Genomic DNA, 15,096 nt, shown 5'->3' with positions numbered 1-15,096 from the left:
GTCTCATGTCTTGTAAGTTCTTTAGCGAAGGAAATAAAGCCAGTAACAAAGGATTGTATTACTAACCGCAGCCCACACACTGCATTTTCGGAACAACTTTCAACTCCTACGGGGAAGGGGGTCAGGTGGTAGATGGGTGGGAAGACAAGAGAAATTATTCTACGAAATGACTTAATCGTGACGTATAATAATGTCAGCAACAAAACGTGATGTCCTTTTATTCGTGGCTACTCGAAGTCTTTCATGATCACTCGTAAGTACTTTTAGATTCTATACTTTGACTGATACTACTGACCGATCACAGTGAAAGAACCGTGAGAGGAGGAGCCTTCAAAGTCTAACGTTCGTTCTTGGATAACTGTCAACTCCGCCCATCACTCTTGTATTTTGATTGACCAGAAACCATCAAAGAGTTGCCAAAAAGGTGTCGAATGTTTGTCAAGCTCTTTGGAATCTTCTGTAACCCTATTAGGTTCTCAATACGCCGTCTGCGTCTGTATATGAAATGGTATGTTAAGGCTCGTTTACTCGAGCGATTTTTGTGTGATAATTATTATTTGCATGTGTATATGAGAAAAAGCGGCCAATTTTTATGTCACAAAAATATTTGTTGTAAAGCTGGTGTGTCAGCTTTTATAAAAATTGTTGGAAACCACATATTAATTATGTGGTTTCCAATCTCCCAATCTCTCCCTTGGCACTGAGCGCGCGTATCTCTGCTGTCCACGGTCTTGAATGGCGTGCTAAACTTCGAACGGCCGACAAATAATTGTTTTGTCATCTACACCATAGTTAGTAGAGGTTTAGGGTGTCTCAGGTGAACATAAATGGATATGACATCTACCCTGGATCCAAACATGATCATCTGGGATGATGTAACACAAAAGTAATCACTTTGATATCAATTGAGAAGAATGCATTTAAATTTCAATTCAAGTTCAATTTGATAACTTCTAATTAATCTTCATTCGTGAAGTAGAAAATATCAAACATGCTCTACAATGTGTGATTCTCAGAATACTTCATGACTGACCAAGAGCACCACCCGTAGCAGGTGAAATCACTATATACAAAGGAAAAACTGTGACTGTGACATGAATGTTTACTGTTACATTACCTATGCATATGTGTAGAAATATTGTAATGGGTCAACCACGGAGTTAGCAAAGAGAAAATTCATGGTTTCTTGGAACTCGCTTGAGTGTTTGTAATAATGTTTAATATAGAAACTTGGAACACTGCCTCCTTTCCCTTAGTAGTTTATTATAAATTATTTTTTTGTCTAGAGGCCTTATTTGATTTAATCTATCCGCCTGAATGAAAGCCATGAAAAAATAATAAAAAATAAAGTCAGCCTCTGACTCACTTACACAAAATGAACTTCAAAACAAAATTATACAACGAGAGAATATTAAAAACAACCATTTACAAATACCTTAGTGCAATAAAATAAATTGTAAGGAAAAAAGGTGTTCAAGAAAGAACGTTTTCTTTACAGTGAGTTGTATGCGATGGTTGGTATAAACACCTTCCCCTCTACTATGCTATGGTCAAACAACGCTTATACATATTTCCGTGTCTTCGGCTTCAAACTACTTTACACGGGTAAATAGTACCCTGTCATTCTCGACTCGGCTTTTTTGTTCAGCCAGCCTTTCCTTCATTTCCTATGTGCGTCCTCTAAGTGTTGGTGCGAAAAGCTTCCAAATGCCGATTCTTCTTTCCTGCTAAGCGATCCAAAGCCAGACAGCGCAATTATCGCCAGGTATAGCAATCTGCGATCTTTTATCTTGTAAAACTTACGGGTTTTGACTCATTTTCAACCAGAACAAGCCAACTGTTATACTGGATTCAACCACGCTTCGAACTGAAGTCACTTGAGACGCCATCTTGAAATTTTGCTTGTGCACCTTCAAAATCACGTGACCACGCAAAAACCATAACAAAGAGTTATTTATTTGAAGTTCGCCGCGTTTCATAACCACTCCCGTCTACTAACTATATATGCACGATCAAATATCTTTGTCACATAAAAGTTGTCACACAAAAATTGCTCTTATAAACACGGCTTTTATTTCAATCGTTCTTAGGCAATTACAAAGAAGCCCTAAATGACGCAACAGCTGCTGTGAAGTTGGAACCAACGTCGATTGAAGCCATTGAAACAGGTACATCCTCAAAAGTGACAGGATTTAACTGGAAAAGCCTTTTTAAACTTATCGGATTGTTAAATGTAGAATAAACTGATTTATAGATCAGAAGAAGCTGCAAATCGTCGTCTAAATGCTCAACACCCAATGCTATCGATCGGCCAAACAAAGATTATCGTCTTCGATCAGTGTAAGGTCTACAGCTATTTGACCGTTTTTTTCTGCAGCAACCAGCTGCATGAACAAATCGATGATTTCAGCATGGGTAGCTCACTAGGCCCAGTGTTAGCCAATATTATTAGTTTGAAGAGACAATCGTTATTGATCGAGGACTAATCACCTTTTATTGTAGATACGTTGACGACGCACTGCTCGTGATAAAAACTAACACAATCAAACACAATTCTAGACTATTTCCACATGTTTGACCAGAACATCCGCTTTACTTATGATGTCTTCGAAAACACCACTCCGCACTTTCTGGATATCAACATTTCAACTAACGGCATCTGGATCTACCGTAAGGAAACCTTTACAGGTTAATACACAAACTTTGATAGTTTCGTTCCATGGTGTCAGAAAATTTCTTGCATTAAAGTCCTAGTCAACCGCATCCACAGTACCTGCTCCCCTAATATGCTTAAATTTGAACTAAAACGGCTTAAAACGATCATATTTTGGAACAACGTCCCCTCACGCATTACAAACGCGCTAATTCGCCGTTTCTCGTACGATGCCCTTAATAAGACCCGTACAGCAAGAAACAAAGACCAGGAAGACTCAATAACCATCTGGCTTTATTTTCCGTACATCGGAGATAAAACATCGCAACTCTTAAAATCCTTCAAAAGAAAACTTCACAGATGTCTTGCAAACTCTAACATAGAGATAAAAGTACGCGAGTAAACAACGAAGCTTTGTTTCTACACTTACAACACAGATCAAGTTCCACCTTTGAATAAATCACATGTTGTTTATAAATTGAATTGCCCTGGTTGTTAATCAGCGTACATCGGCAAAACGGACAGAACTCTTTTCGTCTGAACATATGAACACGCTATCTCCGACAAAGAGAGCCCAATTTACAAACACTTGCGAACATGTGATCATTTTCTTTTCATTCGCAATTTGTGTAATTTACTGGATTGTCCCACCTCCTGTTAGTTGTGACAAAGAAAATTTCATCCAAGTAGTCCGTGAAAATATAACAGTATTAGATTGTGACAATTGGAATCTTCTCCTGTAGAAAGAGGCATATAACATCAAACGCCTAGCACCTTCCCTCAACAATGGACAGAAATCAAGCAGAGAACTTTTTCTATTCTACTGAGTAAACTTTTTGTTTCGTCTCGTCACCCACAGTATTTAAGATCAAGCTTGTATGTTAATTTTCTCAGTCTTATGATGGTATAGCTTATACCGAAATATTACGGTTTACTTATAATGATCTTCATTTTTTGTCTAAATTATTGGGTTCAATGAACCTATTCGGGTTATCCTTCGTCCTTTATTTGACCGTTTCCAGGGTCAGCCATTTAATAAATGGCGTCCAACAGAAAACAGGAACTGAATGAAAGCAAGGAATTATTTGGCAAAAGCCTGAGAAATCAACCGAAATCTAGCTTGATTCAAACAGCTTCATTGTGTAAACCAACTGGATTTTTTACTGGATTTAAAACATTATCATCCAAGCCTTACCAAAATGTTGTTTCACGTATATATGCGAGGCGTGCCTGTTTAACCCTATTCAGACCGGGCTTTTTTGGACCTTCTCTGACCGGGAGGGGGGGGGGGGGGTGGGGCTTCAAAAGTCCCTCCTATGTAACTTCCAGAATATTTAAGCAATCACAATGAAACTTATAGGATGTAGTATGCCCAAACATCTTTCTTTTGATATACGTTACGTGGGATGATGACGTCACATCACGTGACAATTACATCATGATGTCAAAAACAGCCTCCATCTTGGATCCGCCATCTTATTTTTCAAATCTTTTCCAAGATGCCAGAAAACCACCCAAAATTACTGCAAAGTACATAAAATCAATAACACTGTGCTTAAAAACCGCAAAACGGTAGAAATTATTTGCATTAAAGTTAATATTCATTAATAGAAGCACGAAAATTTCAAATTTGTTGAAACATGCCTTTCAAAATACCGTTGCCATGGTGATGACAAGTTCCTGACACAACATCCTATCCTACCCAAATTATTCCCAGTTAAATTTTTGATAAACTTACTAAGTTTGGGGGTTGTTGAATCTTAATATAAATAATATAAATATGTAATACGTACGTTTGGCCTAATATACAATATTTTATTGCAGGAGCAAGTGCTTGTGTTCAGCTACAGTGTTATGAAGACGCCATAACTTGGTGTGATAAGGGATTGGCCGTATCCTTGATAATGTTCCTTTATGTTCCATACCATCCATAAAACGGAACTTCCCATCTTAGCTTTAGCACTCTAGTAAACTATTAATAGCCCAACTAAACTATGAATAAAACATGCGTGATGCAATATTAATTATGAAGTACCTGTTTATTCTTCTTCTGCAGAAATTTTGCTATGTCAACTTTGTGTCGAGTTCTCCCAAACTTTCACGAGTGTTTCTATAACTCGATAGAAACACGGAAAACATGTTTTCTTTTTCTTTTAGAAAATAGTAGAAAGAAATTAAAGCACATCAAAGTAATATTTTGCGCTTTATTTAACACCAAAACGTAGATTCTCTTCACCTCGTGGTCTTACGTCATAAACATGGTCAACCAATCATAGTAAGGGAGTCGATCAACATAAACAAATCAACTGTCCAACATTTGCTTCAAGGCTACAATTTGCCGTTTTTTGCCAAAAAAAGAAAGAAAACAGGCCCCAAAGTTAGATTAATTATGAGAAACAAGAACTTCAAGAAGTTTATAACCGTGCGGTTTATGTTTGACCACCTTTTTTAGTTCTTTGGCTAAAAAAGGCACGGCACCACACAGTAAAATATCTTTAGAACAGCAGTCACGTGAGAAACACACAAGTTGTGCTTGCGTGAGCCACGAAGTGTGCGTGAAATGAATTTCCTTCATCACGCCATCCCTTGCCTGGCCATCCCATTGTATTTAGCTGTTTAGCGTCGTCTGACGAGCTTTTGCAAGTATAAATAGAGCTATAAGCCGAGACATTAAACTTTTGGTTATTAGAACCAGTTAGACTCTGGCTAAAAATAAAGCCAAAACACTCGGCTATAAGCCGAGACCCAATATTTTCTTGGAACTATAAAACAACATATTCGTTAAATCACAATTACAGTATGTATTTAAGGAAAAAACCTGAGTTCAGAATCTCATCTCAAACAATCACGCGTTCTTCCGAAAATTTAAAAGCGGTTATTAATCATCATGCCTAAAGTTACTCGTTTTTAAACAACAAAACCTTTAAATAAAAACTTGTTGCTGAAGTAGACACTGTTCAGAACAACTTCAAAATCGCCAGAGAATACGGAATGATTGACCCCATGATTCATTGATTGCTTAGTTCGTCGCAAACTCGCTGGCGAACAGATCAAGCAAGCCGCGTCATCAAAACGGTACACGATGTGCTGTTATTTGTCAGAGTATCCTGAATCCAATCAAACACTTTTGAAGTGGCTTGTTTTAGCAGAGAGGTCGTGGTATTATAAGTTTTCGGTTTTACACAAAATCATTACTGACATCCAGCTGATTTCTGTCAGATCGTGTTACAATGTCTACCCAGCTCGTGGGAACGACCGCTTCTGATTGGTCAGTTTCTGGTGTCGCCACAAGTGAAAACAAATCGATTTCTTCCTCTCTTGAAGAGTCACGTTAGCGGTGATCCTGTAATTTAACTGAACTTTCAAAGACGAAGGAACAGAAACAGTCTCAGGCAGAAATTGTAGAAGGATTGTGAGTAAATTGTTTAAGACATGTATGATTTCGAATATGCTCTCGACAGTTCAAAAGACAATCACGTACGCCGACAAAATAATATTCCAGAGCGAGCTGATGGAGAAAAGACACAAGTTAGGAGTAGGAGAGATTTTTAGGAACGACCACTTACATAAAAGGTAATAACCATGCAAGATTTAATTACAAACGCTTGTTAATTTTCGTTTGTTGGTAATCACTCATCTCTTTTCCAGTACCATCAATTTTTTTTCCGGCGGAAATACTCGGCTATAAGTCAAGCCTGCAATTTTGTTCTGTTTTGACCAGTTCTCAGTAAGATTTGGTGAAAAAAATTGATTCGTTTATAGCCGAATAAATACTGTAATTCCCCTGGCGCGATAAAGTATTTCCCGTGCCTTGACACATTCTTGCTGGGCTTGCAATTTTCGTTTCGATTCCCAAAATAAACTCAAAACAAAAAGGGGAATATCCAGAAAAGAAGTCGTTTCTTGCATGTGCAACACGTTCCTGCTAAATTGTACGACTTGTACTCTCTCCAAGCCAAACGCTTGAATAACACAGAAATAAATATTTTACACAAACAGAGCGCATAGTATTCGTAAATATTTTTTAAAATAGGTGAATGATTATCAATGATTTAATAGCTACATAGTTACAGGCGAGCGATCGCGTTGGTCCAATTTGGTAGTTTTTTTGGACATATCCAATTGGTCTTTGGTTTCGCTATGTGATTATTCAGCCTTCTCTTCTGGTTAAACACTCGAATGAAACTATATACATTTCACTCTAAACAGATAGCAGAGTGTTCAGGTTAAACGAGTGACGAGTAAACATCAAATCCTGCGTTCTTGGAGTGCATAGATTTTTTTTCTTTTAAGACATCATATTTACACTGGTGAAGAGTTTTCCCCGTAACGTCTGTTTTTTTTTAAAAACTATCTATGCAATCCAAGAACACTTATTGAACATTTATTGCATTTATTGAGTGCTACGCAGCAAAACTCTTTTGATGCGACATCAAATATTTCGTGACCGGAGCTAGCTGGGCCGCGTGGGTCTGAAACGATTTACCGACCAAACGAAAAAAACAAAATCTGACACAGATTATGAACCGGCTGCGCACGGTTAATAACTAAGTCGATGCTTTAACTGAAGTTAAGCACTGGAAGGAGTCAAGAATTGTGATTTTATTTCGCTTCATCGACTTAACCGAATGGTTTGACGAACGACGCTGCCGATCGAGCGGCTCGAACCTTGGAGGTGACAGTGCATTTTCTGTTAAAAGAAGTTTGACTCGGCATTCTGGATAATATCTTGTCCTAACAATAAAGTATTTTCCGTTTGTCTCACGACGTAGTGTCACTTGTGATGTAGATCGTGACGTTTCGACTGCACACTGCTAGTCTTCATCAGGCGACAAGGTCGACTGGTTAGGTGTAACCTTATAAAGCACGCTGCTGCGCTGTGATTGGTTGTTTTTCAACAGCTGTGATTGGTGCATTTCGATCCTCGCTGTTCTGGTGTGCTGTTGTTCCCTCAGGGGTCCGCTGTCGTTCAGTTTTCCTGGTGTTGTGTTTTTTGATCGTGGGCATCCATGCTTCGGGAATTTCAATTCCACTATCCCTGTTGATATTGTTAGGGTGAAGTCTTATCTGAATTGCCTCTTTTACCCTGCGTGTGTACCAGTGTGGTTCACGATCAATAAACTTTACCTCGTTCCAAAGCGGGTAGTGTCCGGTGTTGTGGGTGTGCCCTGAAACGGCGGAGGCCTGGATACGGGCGAGTCGGATGTCCCGGTCGTGTTCTTTGATCCTGTCTTGCATAGGTCTTCCAGTCTCACCGATGTAAACTTTGCCGCACTCACAGGGAATTTTGTAAACAACGCCATCTTGCTTAGTCGGATCAACGGCGTCTTTCGGTCGTACTAGGTGTGATCTTAATGTAGTTTCCGACTTGAAAACAGCGCGTACGCCTTGTTGTTGTAGGCAGCGTCTAAGTTGTTCGGAAAGACCTTTGACATAGGGTAGAACCGCAGTAGATTTAAACTCGGTCGTAGGGTCAGCACTGGTGCTCGGCTTTCTGGTCTTGGTGATCATCTGCAAGAAAGAAAAAGGATAACCATTAGAAACAAGAACAGATGACAAATGTTTTTTCTCCTTGGATATAACAGATGGTTTAGTTACGAGGCGTTTAGCACGATCGTAAAGACACTATGACAGTTGACTGCGACAGTTGTCTGTGTCTCCATCGAGTTATAGAAACACAATTTTTGATCAATCAGCGCACGTATTTACTTTGTGTTATTTTCAAATAGAAATTAAATAAATTAAAAAGGATATATTTGATAGATTTACAACTTATTTTAATGAATTCGCGATTCCATTTATCTGTCGTGTGACTTGACACTAAGCAGATTGACAAGAATAGTAAGACATTAACAGATTTGTGGGCCTGGTGTATTAGTGATCAAAATAATTCCCAGGAAATAAAACGACCAAACACAAAGAGTAGGCTTACCACTCAGACTGTAAAAGGCCTGGTAAGTAATGTTACATTTTGAAAACTTTGCTCGCAAAGCCTCAAGCTTAAATGCCTTAGAAATTACAGCTCTGGAGCAAGAAAACAAGATTAGTGACCCACTCTTGTTATTAAATATTTTTAAGAGTTAGTTGCAGACTTGATGATTAATCGTGCTTAGTTTTGCTAAGTATTTTAGTCCTTTTGTTCGTTAAAAAACACCGTAACTAAATACTTTTGGTTATGGGTTTGTTACAAACAACACTGTTTATGTCTGATAGAAAAGTAAAGTTCTTCCCAAGACCTTCAAAGACGTTCAAAAGGTAGGCGACACGGCTGGAGAAGGACGTGCTTATGGTAATCTTGGTTACGCTTCTGGCAATCTGGGAGGTTTCAAACAAGCCATCGAGTACCTTGAACGTGATTTAAAAATTGCCAAAGAACTACGAGACAAAGCTGAAGAAGGTCGTGCTTATGGTAATCTTGCCATCGCTTATGGCAGTATGGGATATTTGGAAAAAGCTATCGAGTACAATGAACGGCATCTTAAAATTGCAAAAGAAGTAGGCGATCATGCTGGAGAAAAACGTGCTTATGGCAATCTTATCAACGCTTATCACAGTCTGGGAGATTTCAAAAAAGCCATCGATTACCATGAAAGTTATCTAAAAACTTTCAAAGAAGTAGAAAACAAAGCCGGGGAAGCAAAAGCTTATGAAAAACTTGGCATCGCTTATCACAGTCTAGGAAAGTTCCAAAAAGCCATCGAATACCATGAACGTCACCTTGAAATCGCCAAAGAAAAAGGGGATCAAGCTGAAGAAAGGCATGCTTATAATAATCTTGTTTGCGTTTATGTCGATCTGGGTGATTTCAGAAAAGCCGTCGAGTACCTTGAACGTGGTCTAAAAATTGCCAAAGAAGTAGGAGACAAAGTTGACGAAGGACGTGCTTGTGGTAATCTTGGCATCGCTTATAATAACCTGGGAGATATCAACAAAGCCATCGAGTACCATGAACATCATCTAAAAATTTCCAAAGAAGTGCGAGACATAGCTGGAGAAGGGCGTGCTTATGGTAATCTTGGCAGCGCTTATGTCGATCTGGGTGATTTCAAAAAAGCCGTCGAGTACCATGAACGTCATTTAAAAATTGCCAAAGAAGTAGGAGACAAAGCTGGCGAAGGACGTGCTTGTGGTAGTCTTGGCATCGCTTATAATAGCCTGGGAGATATCAACAAAGCCATCGAGTACCATGACAATCATCTAAAAATTACCAAAGAAGTACGAGACATAACTGGAGAAGGGCGCGCTTATGGTAATCTTGGCAACGCTTATCACAGTCTGGGAGATTTCAAAAGAGCCATTGAGTACCATGAACGTAATCTAAAAATTGCCAAGGAGGTAGGAGACAAAGCTGGAGAAGGAGGTACTTATGGCAATCTTGGCAACGCTTATCACAGGCTGGGAGATTTGAAGAAAGCCATCGAGTACTATGAACGTCATCTAGAAATTACCAAGGAAGTAGGAAACAAAGCTGAAGAAGGACGAGCTTATAGTAATTTTGGCAACGCTTATCACAGTCTGGGAGATTTCAGCAAAGCCATCGAGTATCATGAGCGTGATCTGAAAATTGCCAAAGAAGTAGGGGACAGAGCTGGAGAAGGACGTGCTTTTGGTAATCTTGGTTACGCTTATAGCAATTTGGGGGATTTCATAAAAGCGATCGAGTACCTTGACCGTGATCTAAAAATTACCAAAGAGGTAGGAGACAAAGCTGGAGAAGGAACTACTTATGGTAACCTTGGCAACGCTTATTGCAGTCTGGGAGAATTCAGAAAAGCCATCGAGTACCATGAACGTCGTCTACAAATTGCGAAAGTAGTAGGAGACAAAGCTGGAGAAGGACGTGCTTATGGTGATCTTGGCACCGCTTATCACCGTCTGGGAGATTTGAAAAAAGCCATCGAGTACCATAAACGAAATTTAAAAATTTCCAAAGAAGTAGGAGACAAAGCTGGAGAAGGAGGTGCTTATGGTAATCTTGGCCACGACTATGACAGTCTGGGAGATTTTAAAACAGCTATCGAGTACCATGAACGTCATCTAACAATCGCCAAGGAAGTAGGAGACAGAGCTGGAGAAGGAAAGGCTTATGGCAATCTTGGCAAAGCTTATCACGGAGTGGCAGATTTTAAAAAAGCTATCGAGTACCATGAACATCATCTAAAAATTGCCAAAGAAGTAGGCGACAGTGATGGCGAAGGAAGTGCTTATGGTAATCTTGGCAACTCTTATGAAAGTCTAGGAAATTTCAAAAAAGCCATGGAGTACCATGAACGTCGTCTACAAATTGCCAAAGAAGTAGGCGACATTGCTGGAGAAGGAGGTGCTCATGGTAGTATTGGCAACGCTTATGCCAATCTGGGAGATTTCAAAAAAGCGATCGAGTACCACGAACGTCGCCTAAAAGTTGCCAAAGAAATAGGAGACAAGGCCGGAGAAGGAGGTGCTTATGGTAATCTTGGCAACGCTTATGGCAATTTGGGAGATTTGAAAAAAGCCATCGAGTACCATGAACGGCGTCTAAAAATTGCAAAAGAAGTAGGAGACACGGTTGGGGAAGGAAATGCTTATGGTAATCTTGGCAACGCTTATCACAGTCTAAGAGATTTCAGAAAAGCCATTGACTACCATGAACGTTGTTTAAAAATCGCCAAACAAGTAGGCAATAGAGCAAGAGAGGCTAAATCGTTGTATTTCCTTGGTCAGAACTTTGAATCAGAAGGCTTATTAGTTGAGGCCCTTGCTTTTTATTATTCCAGTGTGAGAATGTTCAATGATGTTAGGCGCGATCTACAGTTTAAAGATGAGTGGAAAGTTAGCTACCGCAATTTGAACAGTTATGCATACACTTGTTTATGGCGTCTACTGCTAAAGCAAGACGAAGTAGTCGAGGCCCTGTTTGCCGCTGAGCAAGGTCGTGCACAAGCTCTGCATGATCTTATGAATATAAAGTATGCAACTGAAACATCTGATAAAGCGGAAGAAACAACTTTTAACACATTAACTTGTCTTTCATCTAATACAGTCTTTATGGCAGTTGATGAAAAGGAAATCATTTTCTGGATCATTCAAGACGGAAAAGATATTCAATTGAGAAGAAAAAAAATTTGCAATAACAGTTCGGAAGATGTGGCGACCACTGTTGCTGAGTCTTTAATTCACGATGCTTATGAAGAAATTGGTGTGAGAGGTGGTGTGACGTGCGAGGATCGTTCATTGGATCGGATGGGCGATGAAGATCTATCAGGTACAAAATGCGATCAAACCATATCTCAATCGACACCTTTTCATACCAATCCTTTGAAATCATTGTATGACCTCATCATTGGCCCCATCATAGACTTGATTCATGGAAAAGAACTGATATTTGTTCCTGAAGGAGCATTGTGCTTGGCCCCTTATGCTGCATTCCTTGATTCCAATTCAAACTTCCTTTGTCAGGATTTAACCATTCGAATAATTCCATCCCTGAGTAGCTTGAAATTGATCACAGATTGTTCAGCAGATTACCACAGTAAGTCTGGGGCCTTGCTCGTGGGTGATCCATGTCTAGAGGAAGTTCTTTATCAGGGGACAAACCTGATGCAGCTGCCATGTGCAAAAGCGGAAGTAGAGATGGTCGGGAACATACTTCACGCTGCACCCCTCACCGGTAAAGAGGCAACCAAAGATGAAGTCTTAAGAAGACTTCCCTCAGTTGCTTTGGTACACATTGCAGCACATGGGAGTATGGAAACAGGAGAAATTGCTTTGGCACCAAACACTACACGAGCATCCCAGATTCCAATTGAGGAAGACTTCCTTTTAACAATGAATGATGTGCTGAGCGTTCAATTGAGAGCAAAACTGGTTGTGCTAAGTTGCTGTCATAGTGGTCGTGGCGAGATTAAGGCTGAAGGGGTGGTTGGCATTGCACGGGCCTTTCTGGGTGCCGGTGCTCGTTCTGTACTTGTGTCCCTGTGGGCGATTGATGACGAGGCCACTCTGGAGTTCATGAAGAGTTTCTACCAACATCTAGCAGAAGGAAAGAGTGCTGGTGAAGCTCTGAACCGAGCCATGAAGTGTATGAGAGATTCTGACGAGTTTAGCGAAGTGAAGTACTGGGCACCATTTGTACTTATCGGTGATGACGTTACACTGGAGCTAGATGAAGGCAATTAGATGTACCTTACCGTAAGTAGATCCTTGTTAAATGTTAAGGAAATGTAACGTAAACTGCATTCCTGTCATGCAAAAAAATGCAAAATTGACATCAGTGGACATTTTATTTAATATCTCGACAGATATTTACGGGAATATGGATTGATATATCTCAAATGAAGGAAGACAAAATGGGCATTTTTAGAAAAGTGTCTTTTTATGATATCCCATGATATTTCAGTGAAAAATTATTAGTTAGCATAAATGTGAAAAGAGAGGAAATTGTTTTGAATTCATACATCAAAGCAGTGAGTTTGCATTAATTTCACAACGCGCACTAGCTCGTTCTTGACGGCGTCGTCTTGTTTTTATAGGAATTTACGTTTGCTCTGATTTGGTGGTTTGTTAAAGAAACCTGGGCACATTATTAGCTAATGAAAAGTAAAATCAAAACGAATCGTGACTTGCCGCCTCAAGTTTTCCCGTCCCTCAGCCTTGGTTCTTTGTTGACGGGGTGATTATTTCAACTTGTTTTGGTGTTATGACAGTCAATCAAAAATCGCTTCAGTAATGTAAAACTATTTTTCTTCCGGTTGTTGGTTCTTTCATCTATATAGTACACAATTTTTTTCTTTTTCATCTTAGGTGGTGAACTTAGAAGCTGAATTGAGGGCCTGAGTGATGAATCTTTATGTTGGCTTTAAGAAGATGTCTTCGCATGACAAGACAACAGTTTACTTGCCAGAACGCATCGTAAATACTACACTTAAAAGAGTTAAAAAAGTGGTTAACGCTTTTATGGATGTAGAGAAAATCAGTATATATAAATTAAGCATTCTTCCCAATACTAGATAATTTTTTTCGTTGTTCCCTGTAGACTTCTAAATGAGCCTATCGATACAAACGAGAGCGACTCTTTCGATTTGTTGTCACGAGAATATTTGAGTCCAAGTAGCTCACTGCCCAACAGTTTGTAGGAATATGCGCGTCTTCGTGTATTGAACCATAAATAGTTAAATACGTAGCCAGTCACAAAAGCACTATTCAGCTGTACACATGATGTTATGTCAAAGCCAGGCATTTAATAATTTTGGAAATGATTTCATTTGATACACGAATCGATATCATAAGAGGAATTTGAAAGTTACTTGGAAGTATTCACAAAAAGCCAAGCAAATTCAATAGAAATTTATTAGAAATTTCAGGGAAAAATAGAACAAAAGTCTGGTAGTTGCTGTATAATCTGGTTTAAAAACTAGTTTTTGTCGTTATGACTGCGCTATGTAAAGTGATAACAAAAAGTATTTTGCTAAAGAACATTGAGTGGCGATTGGCCTTACAGTAATAGGACACTACTTTTATTATCAATTAATAAATAAACCATTTCGGGCTTTTGTAAAGCCGTCCCCCTTTATGGTCAAGTTTATTTTATGTCGTTAAATAATTGTATTAGAAATTTGGCATAAACAGTTTTAAGATTAGAGATATCAGACTTTAAAAATGGTAGAGTACAAATTAGCAACTTTCACCGAGTAAAAAAAAAAGTGATAAAAAAGTTTATATTTTAAATAAATGTTACACACAAAACTTGATTAATTTTTCTATAAAAAGTAATATTTAGATGTGGAAAATGTAAAAGATAAAGAATCTTTATTCCATAACATTTATGTTGTTTCTTTTTGAGCAAACTGAATACCATTTGTTCTGTGATATATTTTATCTGAAGTTTTTGACTTTTTTTTAGTTTTAGTACAGGTAGCAATTTTTATTAAGTAACATAGTTATAAAATATATTTGTATTTTAAATTGGCATTACGCCCAGTCATTTTCCATCAAAAACATTTTAAGCTATAGACAATCTAAGGGGTAGAGGATTTCTATTCCAAATATCAATCATCGTGCTTCTTAATGCTATCATTTTTCCGTTATATTTTGTCCAGCCTGCTTGAATATTTAGTATTGCAAACTTGTTTCCTAGGAGAAATCGTTAAAGAAAGATTGATGCTAATTTGATATCAAGGGCAATTGTAATAAATTCATGTTTTTGTAGAGATTAGTATTGATGTGTATTTATAGTGTATAAAACGGGGACTGTTTACAGCTTACTTTGGGAAGATTCTAATTGGCTTAAACGGATTTGTCCTTAGGGAGTGTGTGGACATAGATTTGGTATTAAGGAATTCCCGCTCTATTTCTTCTCACCAGTTGCCATCCACGTATTTCTCCTCAATCCGGGAACCTGATAAGCCTATATGTAGCATATTTTTCGCAGGTCAATCTTCGAATGATTTTTAACAATTAGACTA

At 38.7% G+C, this 15,096-nt stretch overlaps 1 protein-coding gene across 5 annotated transcripts in view; it reads left to right on the top strand.

Moving 5' to 3' along the window:
* LOC144661919 (uncharacterized) overlaps positions 1–14,841 on the top strand; it is a 103,515-nt gene extending 88,674 nt beyond the window's left edge. For 4 of the 5 annotated variants that reach the window (XM_078522623.1, XM_078522621.1, XM_078522625.1 and 1 more), the window contains exons 6-10: positions 2,091–2,168; positions 4,478–4,545; positions 8,482–8,607; positions 8,867–12,823; positions 13,436–14,841. In XM_078522623.1, the coding sequence (XP_078378749.1) occupies positions 2,091–2,168; positions 4,478–4,545; positions 8,482–8,607; positions 8,867–12,811 (4,217 nt within the window). In that variant the 3' untranslated portion in view covers positions 12,812–12,823; positions 13,436–14,841. The remainder of the gene's footprint in view (positions 1–2,090; positions 2,169–4,477; positions 4,546–8,481; positions 8,608–8,866; positions 12,824–13,435) is intronic. The other variant, XM_078522624.1, reaches the window with a different exon arrangement.
* Positions 14,842–15,096: the final 255 nt, after the last annotated feature.

The sequence above is a fragment of the Oculina patagonica genome, chromosome 8 (genome assembly GCF_052425735.1).
Source record: "Oculina patagonica isolate OP01 chromosome 8, crgOcupat, whole genome shotgun sequence".
Taxonomy (NCBI): Eukaryota; Metazoa; Cnidaria; class Anthozoa; order Scleractinia; family Oculinidae; genus Oculina; species Oculina patagonica.
This window is presented reverse-complemented; position numbering and strand designations above follow the sequence as displayed.